Source organism: Corvus moneduloides, chromosome 9 (assembly GCF_009650955.1).
Source record: "Corvus moneduloides isolate bCorMon1 chromosome 9, bCorMon1.pri, whole genome shotgun sequence".
NCBI classification, from domain to species: Eukaryota; Metazoa; Chordata; class Aves; order Passeriformes; family Corvidae; genus Corvus; species Corvus moneduloides.
Window position 1 is genome coordinate 14193685 of NC_045484.1, and position 23668 is coordinate 14217352.

Below are 23668 nucleotides of genomic sequence, written 5' to 3' on the forward strand. Positions count from 1 at the left end.
CTATGTCCTGCAGAAACCTGCATAAATGAATTAGGATTCAATTTGCTTCTAAACCTCTGCCAACAGTAACCATAATAAAGGTTATTTGGTCTGTTTTGTGATACATGAAGATTTGATGAGTTATCAGTACAATTTGCTGTGGAATATTACTCAGGATTATCTGTTGCACGCCCAGCCTTTCAGCATTCATGTGATTGCACTTCAGGTGATGTTATTGCCAGTTGTATAGAGAATTGTTTGCTGCATTTTTACGTAACAATACAACTAAATTGCCCTTCTTTGTTTAGAAGCAAAAGTGTGTTAAGAGCTGGTCTGTGCCTGGAAATGGTACTGTTGGTCAGAGATCTTAACTTTAAGATAAAATATTGGGTAATATTTCAACAACTATACAACAAAAGCTATTAACTGAAAATTAGTCTTGGCTATGGCTTCCTTTTCTCTTTTGCAGTGCAAAGACTATGGTGTTGCCTTTTATATGGAAATTAATATGCATGTGAAGTGAATGTGGTGTTTTTTAAGATTCAGCATAGCTTATATGTTTCTAAAGGAGATGCTGTTCCATGAACAAATGGGAGAAAAATTCATAATATAAGGTGCTTTCTGATAGTCAGTAGGATTTTTCTTATATTTTTAAGAAATGCTGAGATTTATATTCTCAGATTAGCACAGGTCCATATGTAGTCCAGAATGCTGTTCGGGTTTTTTTTAGTAGTGACCATGCACCTCTTCATTTAATTTGCTAGGAGTTAACAGGTGAATTAGAAACATTTAATCTCAATTTCTAATTTGTTATTTACAATATTTTGAACCAAAATCATAATAATAAAATAACCTTGTAAAATGAAAGGTGGGATTTCACAGGGTGGGAGGACAGCTGAAGAAAAAGGAAGGAAGTATAATACTTAATGTTTCTCCATTGCAGTATATGCATGTGGAACTGAAGCTCATGGTAATTGTTGGTGTATTCCCTTAAGCACGGTATTTTGCCTGTGATTTTTGAAAGGATCAATCACTTACAGCAATTTATGTAATAACTTTCTGGTGTGTGACTCAACTACTTTATTTATGCTTTCTGCCTGGTTCACCAGAATGCAATACCTTTGCTCCTTTGTACAGTAAATGCACTCTGTAATATCTATTATGGTATGGTCAAAGGATAATTTATTGTCATATAGAAAAATAGGTCAACACTTATGTCACTTGATGATCAACCCCCCAGGTTTAATAAAACACCTCACCAGCGTGCATTCAGCACAGTGCTTGATGTTTTATTAGGACTACTGTACCTTACAGTACCTAGCTATAGCAGGAGTGTAATTACTGAGCTGTCATGGTGATAAGTGGGATTAATGGCAGCCTGGTGCACTTTAGTCTGCAGAGTGCCTGGAAGATGGTATTATTATAAGAGAAAGTCTGGACTGGCATATTCATGGCACCCTCCCCTCCTCCCCAAAGCTCACATTCAAGTTTGCATTATCTGCCCCTCCCAGTAGCTGACATTTTCAACAGCTGTTATTTGTGAAGCAGCTCAAAAATCAAAAGAGAAATAATTTGGTAAAGATGCTTTCTAGTCTCAATGAGTAATCTGTACACAATTTATCCTGCCAGGTGCCATTCTAGTCAGTTTTGACATGAGATTGTTCTGTATATGGTCCACAGAATGTATTTTATGTTCAGTGTGGTTCCTTTGATTTTGAATACAGGACTGTTGTATTTTAAAGAAAACCACACTGAGGAAAGTGAAGAGTAAAAAGTCGTAATGGAATTGATGTCTTTTTTAATTGTGTGATTTTTGAGTTCTGTTATTTCCTTACTGTCTACACAGGCAAATTGCTCATCTGAGCCCTTATTGTGCTTTTATTTTGTCTAGTGCATCTCCTTTTTGCTGGCTTCTAGTACTAGAACTTTGCTTTCTTTCAAAGAAGAGAAATTCTTGTCTGCTTAGAATGCTAAAAGCATCCACTTGACTCAGTGTTCTGGTCACAGCCTTTTGAGGTCCCCCAGTCCCACCTTTGCTTGTTAAGCCCCTTCTAACACATACCTGTCACAGGTAGTGCTGAGCAGTGTTATGTTCACCTGCCACAGCAAAACCTGCCAATGCTTTTCTGACATCCCAGTTTGGTGAATTAGTAACCCACTGTGATGTTGAACCCGGATTTGGCTTTTGCAGGTTTCCCATCTTTTGCAGCCTGTGAGCCCTGTTTACATTAAGTATATCCTCAGGAGCCTTTTGTCCATGACTAGTCTTATGAGAAAATCCAAACAGCCACTACCACATGTGCCTTCAAATTTTGCCGGTGCCATATTGTCTGCAATACCCAGCTAGAGGATAATGAATAATAGGATGAAAGGCTAATTAATCTTTTACTTAACTAGCTTTCCCTTCTCTCGTATTCCACCCTTAACTGAAAAAACAACAACAAAAAAGCCCTGATGTGTGTGATTGACAAAGTCAGACCAGTGTTTTGCTGCAGGTATTCCAGTAATTTCCTTCCATTTAATGTGCTCTTCATGTCTTTGTATATAGTCCACTGGACTTTTGCAGCTTTTCTGTGTTTTAAAAGACTCTGTCCCAGGCAGTTCCACAATGTTCTTACCTAGTGTCGGTGTCCCTTCCCCCTGCCATGTGGTCCTGGGAGAGGGGCCCTGAGGGGAGACACGGCGTTTCCCTGCCCCTGGTCAGCCTCGTTCCCCATTGGTTGTTTTGTGTTCCCCTGTGCGGGCAGGGACCCTCGGGTGCCGTGATTGCCTCAGTTCCTGGGCAGAGCCCCGGCCATGCGGCTGGGGAAATAAACATCTCTGAAACATCTATTAAGAATCGGTCCATATGTATTTCTTCTCCCTGGGACTCCTTGTTTGATACATTGTGTTACAGAATCCCCACTGTAAAAAATGGTGGAGAATTGCAAGCAGAACGATCCCCGATCCCTAAGCGACTGATGTGTGAGTAAAGAAACTTTGGATTCCTCTTCTTGTTTTTGTTTTGCTATTCCACATCTAAACTATGGAGGAACTATATAAAGACTCTTGGCTCTCAGAGCCACATATGGACATTTATCTTAAAACTTGAAAAGATTCTTTGTAAATTTTAGCTTAATTCAAGCTCAAAAAGAACTGAAACACTTCTTGGCATGGTTTTTAAGAACTTTTTCTATGTTTCTTGGGATGTGATTCTTAACAAAGACTTTTGGAAGACCGTTTGGACACAGTTAATTTTTGAGTCAAAATATATGCCGATGGAAGAATATTTTTGTGAATATTATTTAATTACCGAGACTGTTGAGCAATGTCAGCTGTGTCCTTGCAAAGGGAAGCCTGGCTCAGTGACCGTGAGACCCAGGCCACGTGGACCGAGCGCTCTGTGAGCAGCAGCGAGGCAGTTCCCGCGCGCGGCCGGAGCCACGCGAGCCGCAGTGTCGGCGGCGGGGAGCGGCGGGACCCGGCGGTGCCCGTCCGGCCGCGCGCAGCGCGTGGTGGAGCGAGCCCTGTGAACGCCCGACCGAGAGGGGCAGTGCATGGGCGGTGGCTGGCGGCGGAGTGGAGCCGCGCCCAGCTGAAACGCGCGCTGGAGCAGGGCGGGGGGGGACCGCCGCTCGGGGACCCAGCCAAGACATGAGTGCGGCCCCAGGCAGCGGCAGCGCAGCTGAGAGCAGAAGCGGCGACACACGGAGAGCTGAGCGGCCCGGCCCGGCCCGCGCAGCCCCAAATGCGACCCCGGGAAGAGCGCGCGGACACGAGCAGCCCTGACAATTCCAACATGGGAGTGAGCAAAAGTGAAAGAGAAAGCAAAAACACAGTGAGACAGAAAACAGCAGCCACTCGGAAAAAGGAAAAGATCACCATAGCTAAGGTTTTAGGAATAGTAAAATGGTATAATGTTGAACAAAGTTATGGTTTTATAACAAGATGTGACAACCAGCAAGACATATTTGTTCATACAACTGCTATTAAAAAGAATAACCCTGAAAAATACATCCCAAGCTTGGGAGATGGAGAGGTGGTGGAATTCAAAATTGTGCAAGGTAGAAGAGGGTTACAAGCAGCAGAGGTCACTGGGCCTGACGGTGTTTCTGTAAAAGGCAGTATATATGCTAAAAATCGTAGTCATGTTAGACAATATCTCCATTGTAGGCCCCCCCTACAGTCTCCCTTTCCTAATCCCACCTTTACCCTATATCCTATTACCCCCAGTGTATTCCCACTCTGTTTTTTCACCCATGGTTTCCCTCACAAAACCATGCCTTTGCCAATTGTTTCCCCAAAAATCCCTCTCCAATGCTGAGTGGGGGATGAAGAGGGGGAAGGAAGAAATTAACTATTGTTGTTTAGAGTTCCAACAGGTACAAATGGAAGAAACCCTCTCCTGCCTCAGTTTCCCCACAAAGCATGCTCGGAGAGTCCTGTCTCCCTTCTGTCAGCCTTAAGATGCTCCAGAGAATCTGTTTGGACATTTAAAGACTCAGGAGGGTGGCTTGTTTTACTTTGAAACTGTTCTTGTTATGTTTATCCAGTTGTTTTCGGTGTTAAGTTTTAAATCTCTTTTGTTAAAAATAAACGGGTGAAATGTTGGGGTCTCCCCCTCCCTGCCATGTAGCCCTGGGAGAGGGGCCCTGAGGGGAGGCACGGGATTTCCCTGCCCCTGCTCAGCCTCGTTCCCCATTGGTTGTTTTGTGTTCCCTGTGCGGGCAGGGACCCTCGGGTGCCGTGATTGCCTCAGTTCCTGGGCAGAGCCCCGGCCATGCGGCTGGAGAAATAAACATCTCTCTGAAACATCTACCAAGAATCGGTCCATATATATTTCTTTTCCACGGGACTCCTTGTTTGATACATCGTGTTACAGAATCCCCACTGTAACAACCTAGCACTGAATAACAATAATTAAGGTAGACTTGTGGAACTTATGTAAGTATCTAGGCTCAAATAATATGTAAAAATCAAATTTTATTTCATCTTCCATGGATTGTTAAACCCACAATTTACGTTAATTCTGTATGTTACTAAAGCAGTATCAAAAGAGCATCTGGAATAACCCAACGAATTCTGAGATAAGTAGTGAGGCATTTGACCTATGATAATCATTAATCTATAAAACCAAGGCTGTGTGCTAATACATTTATGCTTAATAGAGATCCATTTTACTTTTTCAGCTGACATGTATTTTTTTTTTTTTTGTTAGGTTTGCTTAATGCACATTGTGTAGACTGTCTTGAGGACTTAATCCTTAGATGGGACTTGTGCAGGCAACCAGATCATTACATCCTCATGTATGACTATGCAGAAATAGAAAATCAATCTTTATTACTTAAGATGTTTTAATATACAGTTAGGTTTTGTCATTAGAAATGACAGGAAGAAGGTCTTAGGGATTTTGGTTGGGAGTAGGCATAAGACTACTGAATTGTTTTCAGAAGTCACAGACTTATGACAGAAAATTCATAGAAAAGTGACTTGAAAATTTATCAGCTATTCTTATTCTTTGGACATACAGTAAAAAGTAATTCCGTCCTCTGTGGAAATACTGTTGCTTTTGTATGTCTGAGTGTCCAACATTCAGAATTTAATCCATAGTGAGACTTCCAGAACTTAATTAATAAATTTAGAGTCACAGCACAGATTTTTTTTCCAATAGAAAAATGAACTGGTCAGAAGTTTAACAATCATGGATTCCAGGGAAAAAAATCACCTCTATGTAATTTGACAGTTTCCTAATACTTTGACAGGTGGAGTCTGTGTATTTGTAAATGGTACCCTCTGCCTTCCTATGTAAAGTGCAGTCAACAAAACATAACTAATCTGTGTTTTGATAACAGTCAGTAATGATAATTTAGTGCTTTGAGGTTTTAAATAGAAATTCTATGAAAGCGTTATGCATTCTTACTTGTGACTTATCTTTTAGCATGCTAACTCGAAAACCTTACGCTAGTGGCAGCACTTGTATTCTATGTCTCCTTGACACATTTTCTTTTATTCCTGTAGATGCTTAAAGTGTGCAGATGCCCCCTGTCAGAAGAGTTGCCCAACTAATCTGGACATCAAGTCGTTCATCACAAGCATTGCAAACAAGGTAAAGTCGGGCTTGCAGTTGTACGTGGCAGGAGAAAACAGCAGTTACTTGCAGTTTGTGAGTGAGATTGCATTTCAAGGCTTATCTTTGTAAAGTCTTCAAAATAAAGTGTTTAGAACAGACATTTTTAAGTTTGAGTTAGCTAATTTTTGATTATTTTTACTTCTGTTCTGTGCCTGTACAGATAGTGTATAGTGCAGATCTATTTCTTCATGTCACTTTTTCTATAAAGTTTTTGGTATTAATGGTTTTCAAATACAATGCTATTCAAAAACCTGAGCATTATGTCATTATTTAACCTTTTTGTTACCTGAGGTATTACAGTTACAAGCCTCTCCTTTCATTAAAGGTGGGGGGGTGGGGAGGGTTGGTGGTTTTCTATTTTTTTTTTTTTTAAGTGATTATAGTTTAAATTTCCTATGGGCAGAAATTTGGTATAAAGATAATAATCTCAAGGAATATTACCTTGTCCTTTATAGTAAGAGGTTCTGTTTAATGCAAGTGTAGTCACTCATTAGGACTGTTAATAACATACTACAGGAATAAATGGGCCCCCGTCTTTGGAGGTACTGTACCTTTTCTTAATAGGCTACTATACGATGATCATAATGAAATCTTAAAAACATTATTCTGAATTGTGATTTACAAAGACTTTTAATGGTCATAAATAGAAATAAATAAAGGTTACTGCATAGTTGATGTGACAAGATTAATTATGCTATCAGGGATAGCCTAGAGATGACTGGATATTGGTTGCCCCGTACCTTTTAAAGCTTATTTCCCATCTGATGGAATCATTAGCTGCCATGGGAGTTATGTCTGCATGAGCCCAACTAGACTCATAATCTACTGAGGGTGCTATAAAGATTATCTGTCTGCTTTTTGTGCTCTAACATTTCTCACTGTTACATGCAGTTGAAAGAGCCAGCACAGGTAACACTGAGTGAAGTGTGTGGAGAACAGCAGCACTTCCATGTGCAAGTGAAGAGCCACATGGCTTTCACTAAACTGTGTGTGGTACGGAGAAGACACCAGTAAATTCTGCACCTTAACAAGAAACATTAGGATAGGAGGCGATATTAAAATGTGTGTATCAATTATCATGTAACTACGTGTTGATGTGGTTTGCAGTAATTGGCATTATGCCCAGTATATGCATATAGACTGTTTTCTTATATAATCTGTATGCTGTCACTGCTGCATTTATTTTCATGAATGTAGGCATCTGTTTGCAACCACAGTATAGTTTGTGGCATATTGTTGCTTATTACCTCTTCAGGCATCGTGAAGCAGGCAAACTGAGCAGGGAAGGTATGAGAATGAAACTGCTACTCTCTGTCTCATCATTGTGCTGTATTTGTTTAGAAAACCTAAAGCAAATTTTATGGAAGTATTTTACCAGGATGGTCTTTTTTTATGGAGGATTCATTATGCTACTGCTTTGGGTAGGATAGGGTGATATGTTGTTGAGAAAAGAAAAGGGGCCTAGTTATCAAAACATAAAGCTTGGAATAAGCAACCAGGGAAGATGGATTGAAGACTACAACAGAAGATGTCAGGAAAAGAACTAACACTAGCAGCATCCTAGTACAATAAATTTGGTGGGTCTCTTAGACTCTGACAGCCTCCAAAATATGATGCCCCTTTGTAACTTGACAAAAAGGGTAAGTCATTTTAATGGCTGATTCATTTTGAATTCTGTGCTTCTGTTACAAAGTAGAGACAATAAAGGTGGGGTGACTGTAGAGTTGTGTTTTGGCTATACTGGAATAATAGTAAACTGCTTTGAAGGTTTGAAGTAAAGTCTTTGCCTTGCTGAAGCCAATGGGTACACTCTTAGTGATTCTAATAGGGCCAGATTTAACCTGTCAGATGGTCAGGGAGGTGGATCAACCCTATGGAATTTGGGTTGTTTGATGATGGCTTTTGAATCCTCTTGGAAGCTGCAGATGCTTGGTAAGACACTGTTTTTGCAGGATGACCTGATCACTTGGTGTTTTATCAGAAAATCCTGCTGTAGAAAAGAATTGCAGCTTATTACTATTCTCTGAGGAGATATAACGTTGGGGTTGGTTTTTTTTTTTTTTTGTGGAGAACCCAAAGTATCTTAAATTACTGAAATGTAATCATAGCATGTCTTTTTTGGCACTATCCCTACCTATCGATATCCTCTGTATCCCCTCTGAAACCTTTTATAAAAGGTATACCACAGCTTGGGTAACCGCTTTTACCTCATGTTGATGTCTGGTTGTTGTCTAGGCAGCAGGAAGCATTCACATACAGGAAGTTTTGAAAAGTCAGATATTTGGTTTTTGCTGTTAAAGATGTTAGGATGGAAAATTGCATGCCTAAATCAGCACTGCTTCTGTTAAGTCAAGTTTCAAGTGTGAGTTTACATATGGTCTTACGCTCTTGTTTCTCTCCTTACCATATCAGAAGAAATCTTACATAGCATGCTTGTGGAAGCATTTCTCTGCAACAGCTCTGATGCTGACTTTAAAACTAAAATCCAGAAAACAAAACCAAAAGAACAAACCCCCAAAATTAGAAGTGAGTAAAACCCCCAGTGGGATACGCTTAGCAAGTAGCTGATTTCATGGGCTGAGGAGCAAGGCTAGAGAGTCCTGCATGCCCATGGCAGGGGGTTTGGAACTAGATGATCTTCAAGGTCCACTTCCAACCCAAACCTTCCTGTGTTTTTATATTTGTAGCCTCCATGTCAGTGGCTATGCCTCCTGTAATTTGTGTCCCAAACAACTTAAGGATGACTGCATAGAGGGAACCCAGCCTTGACTTGATGGCTGCAATATGCTGGGCTGAATTTTCCTTTTAATGTATTAGTTTCTGATGCCTTTGCTAGAAAATCTCTCTTATAAAAAATTCTGTTTTTCAGAAAATAACAGGAAATTCTTCTGTTTTAACAATTTACTTTATTAGTGGAATTGTTTTATAGTCGTAGCTATGTATTGCTGTTTTTACAGTACTGCACTTTGAAACTCCTTGCTTTCTGTCAAGCAAGCAATAGGTACAAGGTAGAAGTTGAGAGCTGGGTACCAAAAGTTGAAATTATTCACCTGAAGTCATGACCTGGCAGAATCTGTGTGAGAGCCCACTACAAGAGCTGCTCCTGTGGTGTCCTCTGCCATCTTTCATTCTGCTGCTGTGGTAGTACCTGCTCTACAGACTTTTAGAGCAGATAGGAGACAAGAATGGTGTGCTTTTGAACACTAAAATGTATCATTTATAATTTTGAAAGTCTTTAATGGAACTGGTAAGTAATTATATGAAAATGGTTTCACTTTGTTATGCATTTTGCTAAACTTCTATTGAAATAACAAGTTAGATATTATCATTCAGCAGTCTGAATATTCAGCCTGATGAAATTTTTTGCATTATTGTCACTGAAGTTCTTGCTTATTGCTTAAGATGATCAAGGATATTTTGCATGTCACCGAAGATCGTTTTCAGTATGATAAATTTGTTTTTGCTGTTTTCATCATATAAATAAACTTCCATTTTTAATCTAAAAGCTTGTAAATATGTATGGTAGCTTCTAGCAAAAAATAAATAGGTGAAACGTAGAATGTTCAGGAGTTTGAGGTCAATAAATTCTGGGAATTGAGGTACATTTTTCTAGACTTACTGCAGTCCATGTCCTGCTTCTGAATCTCATCACCCACTTGAGTAACTCACTTCAGCTGGTTACTCTTCTACTTGTTTAGAGAAAATTGTGTTCAATAAATTCCCTGTCCTTATCCTTGTGTAAGCAGTATTGCATGCAGGTATTTATTTAAACATGATTCATTTTAATATATTTAATGTTATATATTAATATATTTAAACTATTTAGACAGTAGTATGCTGAAAACAAATTACTTTGTCAGGTATTTAAAACCTCTGTATTGTATGCAGTTTGTTTTGTTGGGAAATGGCAATAGCAATCATAAAGGGTCAGCGATTCTTGTTCTCTTAAGCCTGAGGCTTTTTGGATGTTTACAGGCCATCTACAATGTAGCTGTTCTGGCTGTTCTGCCATTAGACCTGAGCTCTGGAGTAGAAGAGGGACAGGGGAGGAGGGTTGTTCCTGGGTTGAGAGGGTAATTGAGTTGCCAGACTCAATGAGCCTTGAGCCTCTTTGAGAGAAAGGATGTCACTTACGCTGTATTGTGTTAGCTGCTGTGACTCAGTAGAGTTTAGGCCACAACTTCCACTCTCTTTTTCCATACAAACTGGATTACAACTCCACTTTATAAAGGTACAGTCTATTCTATTGTGTCTTCCCAGTTCGTTTTTCTCAGTTCACAAAGACCGCTTGCGATTGTGTCTCTCAGACCAGACTTCAAATTCACCAGGCATGCATTACTATATTTATTTCTTAACATCAAAAGATGACAAACAAGTGTTCTGACTTCCAGCTGTCCTCTTTAAATACCAGCACACTGCAAAATGTATATTCCTTGTTTTATAATGAACTAGTACTGTCTTAGTTGTTTATTTCTTTAAAAAGAAAAAAAATACACTAAAAGAATCCAAACATGTTCAGCTGGTGCAGGAGAAGCTTTGTCCCCTAGCCCTGAAGGACTACCAGGAATGATTTTAGGATTTTATGCCCTCCTTTCCCTATGTTGATATGTCAAAGCAAGAAGGAATTTGTAAAATGGAGCTTTAACGCTTGTCATCCTTTAGGACTGGCACAAGCAAATGTTTTACAGCAGCAGAAATTCCTACTATTTCCCAGAAGCATCTCTTAGCCTGAACACTTGTAGGGTTCCATCTTTTCTCCTGTTCAGCAAAACTGTGCCAGAGAAGTGGACCTTTAGAAAGCAACAGCTCCTCACATGCTCTGCCTTTGAACTGCTCAGTGAGAGTGTCTTGGAGCTTTTTGTTATCAGACACCTTTATGGTTGAGTAGTAGATGGAAAAACAACTGTTAATGCACATGGGAATATTAACTTTTTTTACACAGCACAGGCATAAGGAGTGAGTGACTCAGCCTTTATAGTCTCAGTCTGTAATGAAGAACTGGGGGTACAGGAGTATCTTTTGTGTTATCTGTACTCGTAGAACTCACTTTGTCGCTGTAGCCCTCTGTTACTAGTGCTTATATTTTCATTTCAAGCTATGCATTATTACAGTGATTCCTGACATTGATTCAACAGTTACTTCTGTGTTCAGAAAGACCATCTTCTCCCATATCCCTTAGTAATAAAAATCAGCTCGTTTGCACTGACACGTCAACTCTTTTTAACGGACTGTATGGAGGCTAGCATTAAAAAAAGAGCAACAGCAAGAAAAAAGAACCCAGTGCCCCTCAAAAAATCCCCAAACCAAATAAAAACTCCATATTGAAAAACAAACTCGAGAAGCAGCCCAACCCCCAAAATCAGCGAAGCCGTGCTGCCCTCTGGATAAACGGTGAAAGGTTGTCCCTGGGCTGTGCAGAACACTGGCAAGGGAAATGGAGGAGGGAGAAATGAACGTCAGGAACAGTAGAGAGAAACTTGTGGAACATGAGGGTAAGCTTTAGAATTTCAGAGGAATCCTTAGGTTTAAATGAAACCAAAGGAAATTCGTGTGGGATTTTCAAGAGTAAATTCTGCTTTTTTAAAGGAGAAATCATGGAGGGAACAAACTGGATGATAGAGATGGATACCAAGGGATAAGGGTGAATCTGAAGTTTGGGAGATAGAGGGAGTAAAGGAAAATGTGTTTGTGGTAATACATTAGAAATAACAAAAATGAAAAGTGCGTAGACAGAGGAAAACAAGATACAAAAAGTTGTGGAATTGCTAAGAGAAAATAAATGAAGAGAAGATTGCCACAGAGGGTGTTGAGAGACATAGGATTATGACAGGTGAGAGAAACAGAATGATGGGTTTTTTCTGGGCCAAAGGACCTCTGATTAAATTAACAAAAGACATCCACATGCCATTGCAAAGACTGTAGAAAACGACGAGTCACTGTTCTTATGTAAAATACTGTAGGTGGGATACGGTTAATACAATGAAAGATTGTGAAAGTCAGAAAGCTGCTAGGTGACTGGTAATAATTATATACAGATATGCATCACAATTAATCTTTAAGTACTACTTTGAGGCCCCAGGTTTTTTGAAAGTGCTGTTTTATTCATCTTTCTCTGTTAATCTTAGTGTATTTCAGGTCACTAAATAAAATAGTAAGAAAAGAAAAAAAAAATTAAAAGGAAAAGTAGGAATGATGTTAAATTGATGCACATGAAGCAGTGACTTTTCTTGAGATGTCTGTTTGTACTTAGTGTAATGGAATGGCTGACAGCTGGTTTCAGTTGCCGTAGTGTAATTATGTAGAATAGACTTCTGCGATGACACTATGTCAATTAAGGAATCTCTCACATTCTAGACTACAAAGGACAAAATGACAGTACAAGATATTTCTTCCATTCTTTTTCATAAAAAGATAGTGACACTGTGTGAAATTACAGTCCTGTTATGATGGCACAAGTCAAATGATGTGAAAGATTTCTGGATTGATTAAAAATCATCAGCATTATAATATAGAATATGTATGATTTGGTAAGTTGCTGTTATGTTTTGTTCATTCTTCTTTGGAAGATATTTGGGGGGGCTGACAGACTGAGGGCGTTTCTTGTTATATCTGAACTGGTGTGTGTCAGTGTGAAAAATGCTCCTTATATAACAACATACTTTAAATAGGGACTCTTCGGTCTGTGGAAATATTTTAATCCAATACATCTTGAGTAAATTTTAAAGCCATTGCGGAACATGAACTAGAATAGGAGGTGGTGATATTTTTCCATGTATTTTGCTATGTCTCCCTTTTTTAAACTTAAATCCAGATGAAAAAGAAATTATGACTTCTTTCTTTTTTCTTTTTAAAGTATTCACACTGTCTCCAAATTCTGATAAAGTCAGTGTATTCATTTTTATTACAGAAAGCATAATAATGCATATTCTTCATTGTTTTTGAGAAAACTGCAATATCAAAACACCCTGATGCATAATGAATTTATTTAAAAAGCTCCTGAATTGAATTGAAAGAAAGGATGCTATAAGCATTTCCTGATAGTAAATGCAATTTCTTCTGGTCTCTCAGTATTGATCCTATGTGTTTTAATAGGTTTTTTTCAAGTAAAAACCAGTCTAATTTGCATGCAAATTATATAATGCTTCCAAATGATACATGTGGAGATCCTCCTCTGCCTGTTTTCCTCTGATTATTGATATCTGTTTAAGGCTTGTTTTTGTTCCCTGTGTTAGCAATGTAGTATTTATTGACATTTTGATGTAGGAAACCATAAAACATCTTACTCAGTTAGATTAATTTTATTTCTATGGAAGTGCACAGGAAAAAAGATTCTATGAACAAAGGCAGGAGCAGACATTTATCTCATCAAAAAATTCAGAAACATTCTAGTTTTAGACTGGCTTCCTCTGTGACGTCTCTAAGTAACTGGCCAGCTGAGTCATCTTATTATTTAAACATCTACAGAAATTACTCCAAACTGTTAAGGTAGATTGAATTATTCCATGAACTGAAGTAACTGTGTCATTTTAATGAAGCCAGCCTCCCTTTAGTTGTGATCCTTTCTCATGTACAACATGTGCGCAGTTACCAGCCTGCCGGGTCTGCATCTTGGCATGTCTGTTTTACATGCAGCCTACTACACACTAATTTTGTGAAGTGATCAATATTTTTTTAAAAAATGTGAATATTCTATTCTACTTTTAATGTCACTGATAAATGTAATGATCATTAATACATGTTTTCGGCTTAAAAAGGATAAAGCTGCATAAGCACAATGTGTGTGTAACTAAACATTTAAGACACTGTACACGTACTATAAACTCATTTATTACTGTAGTAACGCAGCTTGTATAACACCACTCTGTGTAACTTACTAGACTTACTGTATCTGCCAGTTTTTGTCAAGTACTGTAAAACATTTTTCTAATTGTTTGATATGTTATATAATTACACAGTAAAGACAGGATAAATGATTAAATAGAATAGAAGGATAAATAGAGGAAGCAACTCAGAGCTGGGCATGTGGAGTCCTGCCCAGCGCCTGTCCTCCACACTGCACTTTGCCCTGGCAGGCAGGAGGTTTGCAGATGGACTTGCTCTTGAGCCACTCCACAGTGGCGATATCCTTTCATTGGTAGTGAGCAGGAACAGTTGCAATGGGAACAGTGGTTACACTGGTCTTCAGGAAGGTAGAAGAGGAGAATAAGGGAACTGCAGCTCTTCTGAGAGAATGTTCTAAGTTTACCTATGGTAAAATTAACACAGAGTAACTATTTTTTGGCAGACCAGGAAACCAAGTCCACTCTGAACCTGTGCTTCCCTTTCGTCTCTGGAGGTGTCTGTGTTAGTGCAGCTGGAACACACTAGGGAAGCCTTGCCCTGCTTTTCTCAAATGTGACTGTCTTTTAATTTATAGTTAAAAATATTTTAGTTGCTAAGATTAGAAGATATATACTGTTTGATACAGTTCAGTTAAGGTCTTAATATTTAGTATGCTAATGTGTACTATATACTTTTTGATACTCTTATTTGAAGAGGATGTAATTCCTTTTTTCTCAGGTGCCACCGCTGCTAGTGGCACTGCAGGAACTCATGATCATGACAGCAATATCTCAAAGCTTCCCAAATCAGGTCTCTACCTTTATATACTCCATCACATTTCCCTCAAATTAAGAGTAAAGCACTTGGCCTTTCCCCCACTGGGTCTTCAGTTCCAGCCTCCTCCTTACCAATCTGTGGTATGGTGTTCTGAGACAGATTTCCTTAGATATCCCCTTAACAAACTGTGATCTTGATCCTATACCCATAGTGATTCTGGGCCTGTCTCTCTGAAGTCACTTGTACTTCAACATACCCTGTCTTTCCGTAGCATAGCTGTGCTGAAAGTTTGGTTTGAGCTTGCAAAAGAAGTAAGATGTGCCAACTGTGTTGACGTTGCTTGTATTGGCACAGCTCAAGTGTGAGAATATACTTTATATATGTAAGAAAATTAATTTTAAAAAGGCAATATTTAACAGCTTTTCTTTCTAGGCATAACTAGGTCTGTATATTGATTTTAATTACAAAGCTAAAAAATTTAGAAAATCCCTAATGAAGTTGCTTAAATGCAAATGCACTTTTTTTCCATTGAACCAGAGCTGAAGATAATAAACATAATAATCCTGGATGACACAGGAAGGAACACTATAAGTCTAATATGTGTGAAACATAAAAGAGAACAAAAGTTCGTTGAAAAACATTTTGTCTTTGAGTTAGTTAGAAAAATCACCAGTACTAGTTTGTAATTATTCCTTTAGAGTGGAAAAAAGGAATGTCAGGATGTAATTGCCAGAGGAACAGGCATTTAGAGCCACTTAAGATGCTGCAGGGTATCTGGGCTGCTCTCCCAGTGCTGCTTCAGAAAGATGTGGGTCTCCTGCACTGACTGTCACTTCTGCTGTCTGCAAATTTATGTGTCAGTGACATCTCCAATATAACTGGACTTGTGTATTTTGCTGCCAAATTGAGCTTGCAGTGTCTTTACAGGTTTTTTTTAGCATCCCTAATAATCTCTATATCAAAACAGTGTAATTCATCTGGAAGAGCAAAAATATTTTCTAATACATACAATTTCAGTGTAACTAATACTCCTTTACATTGGAATAAATGAGAATTGCAGATAATAAAGTGTTTCGCTAGTCACCGCAGGGGAAATGGTTGAAGATTCTCTCCGAATAGTTGTATAAAGGGATTGCCTGTTCAGCCAGGATTAGAATTTCAGTGGGGTTTAATAGTGTCTAAGGAAATCCCATGAAAGTACTCCTAGGCAGTTGGTTTGTGTTTCCAGGTGATGGACAGAGGCTCATGGTGTCCAGTAGACCAGTAACTGTAAGCAAGAAGTCCAGTTACGTTTGGAAATACATTTATTGAATGTCGGCATTTTCTTGGTAATCTCTGTATGTGTCTGTATCATCTGGTTTAACTTTAGAGAATTGTATGCTCAGTTTTATAATCTGCCTGTAGTGAATTTGAACCACCCAAATCAAATTCTTGTTACCCATTGTTGGTTACATTGTCAGATCTTGACACTGTTCTTATTCCTTGGTGAGTTCTTACTCTGTGTGGCAAAGCACTTGCTTTGAATAAACACTTCTGTGTGCATTAACCTACTTGACAGAAAGTCCCAGGCATTGCACAGGGTCTGCTACGACCAAGTACTTTGCAGTGCTTGACCACTACATCTTCTCTCTGTTCTGGGTCAGCTGTCCTGGGACAGGACAGGACAGGTGAAGGTACTTGTTCTAGAAAATGGTTTCTTGCTGGTGATGGTTGCTGAAGATTGGAATATGGAATAGGTGGTGGAAGAGGAAGGAGACATACTGGTTTTCAGCCTCTCAGTTGCTTCTAGTGTGGAGAAAGCTGGAATGACATCCCAGCATTAATTTCTCACTGAGGAAACTTTGTGGAACCTCAGCCATGTGCTGGTTCTAAGGGGTACTATATTGTCTTCTGGTCTTAAAAGGTAACTCTAGATTTAACCATCTTCATGGACTTCCCTTGGTGGGACTTCTGGAGGGGTTGGGAAACGTGGTAAAATGAAGGAAGAACTACACCGTACTATTAACTACACTTCTATATTGACTATACGCAAGAAAATACAGTATGTAAAAGGTTTGCTTTAATTTCACCATGATTTCATTAACATAGGTGCAGAGCTGACATCAGTAGTTCCCTCCCTTTAAATGACACTTCAGGTCTCTCCTGGAATTTCCTCTGATGCTCCCTCTTAAGACAATTATCCAGCTGAAAAAAACATGAGGGGTTGTTTTCTCACGGCGTCAGACACTTGGAACTTGCTAATGGCATTCCTTAGAGTTTTATTATGGAAAGAAATCTTGCTAGTCCTTTTATATCAGGTGGCTATTCCTTTTCTGAAGAAGTCCACTGAATATCGAGAATCTTTGAAGTTGTGAACGGTACGTAACATCTTTAATCAGTTCCCTGATTTGCTATTTAAAGAAACTGGAGAATAAGTGTTTGCCCTGATCAGTGTGTGCTGAGGAAAAAAGAGTTCAAAAAAGAATTCAGTAATGCAATATCTGCAGGTGGCTATGTGGAAAGTCTTCTCATCATGTGTCTGGGAAAGTTGGCGCTACTGCTCTGGTGTGAAGGACAGGAATATCCATAGAGATGGTCTGCACAGATGTGTAAAATAAGCCTTTCATTCCTGTGTCATAAAGAGCTGATAATGTAACTGGCACTTTCTGGTCAGACCTCCAAGGGTTGCAACTCAGCTACTGTCCAATTGACTTAGAAATGGAGAAAATATTTTCAAGTACATAATGCAGCAGTTGTAGTTTTTGAAGGAAGATTTGTGAAGCTACTAAAAATCCTACAATCGCTTCAGACTGAAGACGCTTTTAACTATTTTGCAAGCTAAAAAGCTAAAGTTTATCTTTGCACAAGCCACAGTTTTTGCTGACTTTATTCTCAGTGTCTTTGATGGAATTTTGCATAACATGTTAGTACATTTAAGTAATATTAGTGTTATTTAACATATTTATTTATGTATTATTCTACTACAAAGTTATTATCTCTTGAAGGTTTTAACTTTTGCTTCATTGGTACACAACTGTCTTTTTTATTTCTTCTTCCTTTCTCTTTTTCCTTCAGAACTATTATGGAGCTGCCAAAATGATTCTTTCTGACAATCCACTTGGCCTGACATGCGGAATGGTGTGTCCAACATCAGATCTCTGTGTTGGTGGCTGCAATTTGTATGCCACTGAGGAAGGACCAATTAATATCGGTGGATTGCAGCAGTTTGCTACTGAGGTAGGTAGGACTTGCAAATGTCTTAAATTCTTTGTATGTACTATTGAGTACTGCCAGTGGTTGCCTTTGTTAATGTATTTTTTCAAAAAAATGGTTGATTCTAATAAAATAAAGGCATAGAAAGCTAGAATAATTATCCTTTTTCTTACAGCACACTCAAAAGCTTAGGAATGCTTTTGTAATGCAGTACATTATAGGAACATAAAGAACATTATCTGTGGACACGATGATTCTTTAGACATACTAGTAGTTGAGACAATTTCTTTTATAATGAAAGATTTATCTCAGTCAGGTGAAATTGTGGATGTTACTCGAGTAGGCTACATAGGGGAAAAGATCAAGTGCACCTCTATCTGTAAGCGCATATTAAGGAGATGTAGAACTGTTCCGGGCATAGGGTAGATTCTATAGCAGAATTCATGTGTGTTTATACTGGCTTTGAGACAAAGATAAGCTTCAGATGATTTTTTCTTTTTATTGTCCTATTTTGCCAAACCTAAGTAAATACGTAGTTTGAGGTTGACCTAAAACATATGTCCGTGTGCATCTACTTATATAGATACAGATTCACACATGTGTATGTGTAAATTTATTAGTTCATAAGGGTAGGTGAATGATTTGGCTACTGAAGCAGACGTTGTTACTTGCTGCTTCATGTTAGGAATTCTTCTCATGGGTTTTTGTTGAGGTTCTTGTGCATTGCTTTTGATTATGTAGTTTCAATGCTCCAATTTCCATCTGAAAAAAGAGGCAACTGCTCATTTCTTAACTTCTTTTGAGGGCATGGAGAATTTTTACCTAACTCAAGGTCTCAGATGGTAACTCATCTGATCTAGCTGAAATATCATTGGCTAAAAATTGTGATTTTGGCCTCTGTGAAAGTGAGGGAGTTGTGGCTATATTAAAAACAGCATATGCTTGTGGTAAGATTGCACATTTCTATACAGTCCTTAACTAATATGTATGCCCCTATTTTGTATCATGAGCCATTTGGCTGATCTTATTTACAAACATACAATGAAGTTCCAGTCAACCTTGCAAAGCCTGGGAAAATAAAAAAAACAACTTTGTAGGACAGACCAAAATAGAAATGCAAATTAAGTTGGAAGTAACAGATGATATCTATAAGACCAGTATTTTCCTCTGGTGTCATGCACAGACTTCACACTCCCTTCTCTATGGCTGTAGGTCATGATTTGATGAGCAAATACTGCTACCTGCTGCTGCTGCTCTCCTTTTATCTGTTTTTCTTTTTGTCTCTCCAGGAGACTTGTAAATCTTCTGGAGCACCTGATAAACTCTTCTGCTAGCTGTTGCTGAATCTTCTATCCTCTCTGTCATTTAAGTAGCTAACCACTTCATTTTTCTTGAGATTTGAATGCACAAGTATAAGAATCAGTGCAGCTTAGACCAAAGTTCTCATTTACAGGGTGAGACTAGAGACACTGGACTGTGTTAGCTTTATGTGTATGTTCAATAGTTGGGTTTTATCAGTCAAAAGGCACTTTTCTTAGCTTTTCTTCTCATGGCCTTTATTCCATATTGTGAAAAGCTAGTATCTGTTGCACAGCAGACTTCTTTTTTTCCTTAAACCCCCACAAAACCAAAGATAAAACCCCCAAACCAACCGACCAAACAAAAAAGATTAAGCAGTTGTCAAGTAGATCATAAATACAATGGTGAAATATTACTGTTTAGGAACCAAATGCAAGTAATATCTGTTATAATTTGATTTGTATCTTCTTTTAGCCATATGCTATGATTAATAGAGAGGAATTATGGCTTGATAGATAATGCTAAATATCTGCCATTTTTCTTCAAAAAATCTTTAGAAATCTATTCAAAAAGCTCAGTGCTAGCATAATGATTGATATGAAAACTGCAGAGGATTAATAGTTTTGAATGGCTTTGCTCCTAATGTTTCAAGTTTGTTTAAAATTATATTAGTTTCAAGAGTTCTAGCAAAATAAAATTGTTATGTAGTTCTATATGACACTCCCAACAAAAAGAACATTTCAATATATTTTATTATCCTTCATCTTTTCATAGTAGCTCTATTTCTATACATCTAGCATATAAAAATGTAAAAGAAGGTAAAAAAATTCGTTGTTAATAACCTTCAGGTTTACTGCTGTTTAACATAGAATTTGTATTGTTGCAGCACTCCTAATTAGTAGTAATAGGCAGTAACTTTTGCAATTAGTACTCTTTTACTTTTCAGTTAAATTTTACGGTGAAAGTGGTGTAGTTGCAAAAATATAATAGTGCTTCCAAGTAACAATCATTATAAAAATATAGATTATAATATTGAAGAAAATTGTAAGGTACTACTGTTCATACAAGAATTGGCCCAGATACTGCAAACGAAGTGTGTTCACAGCTCTACCTATACAAGTAACTTAGCAAATTGTGTAATTTAGGCATGCAACATGTGTTAGTCTTAATGAGAGCTGCATGGTGATTCTCATGCATGGTGTAATATTTGTCCCACAGGGGCTTATTTACTGAAAACTCCATTGTGCATGAAGCCAGTTTTAGGCTTTTTTTTCCTCGGAATTAGTCTGAGGATCATACACTTGATGCATTACGAGAGCGAGCAATAATAAAAGGACACAACTGCTAGCTGAGATAATAGATAAAATTGCAGTAAAGCAGGAATGTGGATTTAAAATGGAAAATATATGGGTATGACGTGTGCCTGTTTGTGCTTCTGAACAATGACTGATCATCTGTTCCTACTGCAGATAAAGCTCCCTAATTGTAAAATATTTGTCTTGCATACGGTAGAACAATAAAAAAAAAAAAATGGCACCTTATGCCACCTGCATTTTCCTTCTGCCCTTTCATATAGTTTTGTAACTATGTTTGGCTCGTTCTCAAAGTGAATTGTAATCCAGCCTGGAAAAATGTGAATTTTGACAATTAAATGTTTAAGTGGAAAAAAGGAAATGTCCGTTTGTATTTGTGATGTAGAATGTGTATACTGGGATGCAGTTACCATGGTAACTGTTGCATCTAGAGAATAACATGGAGTAAAAGCTCACTATTATAAATGACGAGTGTCAAGCTCAGGTTACACCTGCTACTGCACAGGTCAAAATCATATTAATGTCTTTATCTGTCTCCTTTGCCCAAATTCTTCAGAAGCAGGAAACATCCATTTTTTGAACACAAGTTCAGTGAAAATATACTGAGATTGCAGTGACAATACACACAAGCTTGAGGTATATGGCTGCCAGTCCCAAAATGAACTAAAATCACTGGTTATTCAAGTACAAGTCTGCAAGCTTGTAGTAAAAAGGAAGCAAGATCTGTTACATTATCTGCTGTAGTATTAGTAGGAAACTCTCAAATTACTACATTTTTGGATAGACTTTATTGAATCTAAAGGTTCTCTTCGTTTCTATTTAATCATTCTGAATGGTGCAACATAAGCTAAATAGAAAATGTATTATTTTAATCTCAGCATACTAGATATAAATACTAGATCATTTAGTACTGGGGCTCTTGTGCCAGCTACAGTTCTGGTGATTTGTTCCTCTTTGCAGATACATTCTGACTACTGCTGCAGCAGAAAGAAATCGGAAAAGGAGATTTGATATGTGTTTTTCCTAAAAAAGGCATTGTATGGGCTTACCTGCTGCTCACCTGGGGACATCTCAGCAGAGTACCTGTGCTGGAAGGAGCATTCTGCTTAGGAACCTGAGTGCTGAACCTCCCTTCTCCCCCAGCCCACCACAGTCAAGGAAGAAATGTCTTCCCTGAGGGATTGCCATGGAGTGGTGCACTGTGCCCTTGGGCTTAGGGTCCCTCTTTGAGTTGTTTATTGACAGCTCTGACCAGTCTGTAGTGTAGGTGAGGAGAAGGTGGTTCTCATGGGGCTGCCACTCCTGCAGTGGATGGCCTTGAGATACCAGCCTGGGCATAATCACCGCCATGGATACATGTACTGCAGCAGCAGAGGAGGATTGTTCTGGGGAGCTGAGGCAGCAGGACAAGTAGAAAAAGCCCTTTATTTATCAGTATTAATTTTAATACATCTTTAGGTAATTTTATCTTTTAAATCATGTTGAAATCCATGATAAAAATAAATAAAATTTGAGGTTTGTAGAAAGCTACACCACCCCCTTCAGACAATAGTTCAGGGGATGAATCTGGGGACTTATAATTTCTCAGTCCAATGCTGAAAGATTGCTGATATTTGGGTAAGTTAGATAAACTTCTCTACAGCATGTTTTACAGATATTAAATAAGTTTTGAATTTTTAAGTCATTTGCATGAATGTTGCTATGTCTGTTTAGTGGTGGGATTCATGAAACGTTGAGATTTGGACTCTGCAATGTCCTAGATCCGCGGGATATCTTTGAACTATAATAATGGAGATTTGAAGTATTTAATAAGATGTTTTAGGCCCTAGTTTTGTAAGCACTCACTTCCATAAAAACTTGAAGTATTGCAACTTTAGCTCTTAAATTGTGGAGGGAAAATCAAGGTTTTGTAACTAGCACATGTCTGTGGAAAAAACACTTCTTGTAACATCATATGCAATTAAATGGAATTAATTGGGTGATCATGTAATTTGACAACTTCAACAAGATTACTGTGCATGCAATTTGCTTCATTTTGTATTAAAATGTGTGCAGAATATGATTTTCTTCTTTAAATATTCAACTGCCCCATATTGATATAAACCAGCCTACAGATAAATATCCATGGAAACCAGTGGGAAAGTGTGAAACTAATAAAACCAGTTCCTAAATGTTCCTGATTTCATTGCCTGTATTTTACTGTCTGTGCACTAGTAAAATCTGATAACAATTCAGTGTACACTGATATGTTACACACTAAAATAAATCCCAGCAAGATCCTAATGTCTATGTCAGTAGCCATTTGGTATTGCACCGCCTTAGTGAAGGATATTTAACTGTAAACCTGGCTGATAAACTTATTTCTAGAGCTTTTTAAGCATGGGACCAAGCATTATGCCTGAAGAATATAAAGGATTTAGTTATGATTTGTTTTATTAAAAGCTTAAATTGTCCTTCTGTTTGTCCTTCTGAAATATGTCCTTCTGTGTATATCTTGGGTATACAAAGTAAGTATGTTTTGATAGTCTGGTTTTGTAGGATCAGACAAAGGGTTTTTTACATTTTAACACTGAGATTAAGCTTTCAATCTATTTACTGTTTTGTTTAATAAATTTTTTTGTCATAGTCCAAAAATAATTTTAAGCAATCATAGAAGAGTAGAATGGCTTGTATTGGAAGGGAGCTTAAAGATCATCCAGTTCCATCTACCCTGCTAGGGGCAAGGACACCTTCCACTAGACCAGGTTGCTCAAAGACCCATCCAGCCTGGCCTCGAACACTGCCAGGGATCACAGAATCATAAATGTCGGAAAAGATCTCCAAGATCATCAAGTCCAACCTTTGACTGAAGACCACCTTGTCAACTAAACCATAGCATTGTGCCACTTTTGACTGAAATTGGTTACTTTATTTAAATTACATGAAATTTGAGGTAAAAATCCTAAATATAATTTATAACCTGTTTTAAATGTTTTAGACTCATTTAATTCATTCTTACTATGCCATAAAATTATTTTCATCTGATTAGCAAAATACATTTCTCTGAGTCACCTGCTACTCTTTGCCAAATGTCACCACTTTTCATCAAAACATGCTAATACAAGAGTGGTGTAGTGAAGAAAAGAACCAGGATTTTATTACATGAGGGTAACAATAAGCTTTTCCCTATCTGCATTCT

At 38.1% G+C, this 23668-nt stretch overlaps 1 protein-coding gene across 7 annotated transcripts in view; it reads left to right on the forward strand.

Moving 5' to 3' along the window:
- DPYD (dihydropyrimidine dehydrogenase) overlaps positions 1–23668 on the forward strand; it is a 353872-nt gene that overhangs the window by 90822 nt on the left and 239382 nt on the right. For 5 of the 7 annotated variants that reach the window (XM_032117755.1, XM_032117757.1, XM_032117758.1 and 2 more), the window contains 2 exons: positions 5977–6064; positions 17741–17902. In XM_032117755.1, coding sequence (XP_031973646.1) covers positions 5977–6064; positions 17741–17902 — 250 coding nt within the window. The other 2 variants (XM_032117760.1, XM_032117761.1) reach the window with 2 other exon arrangements.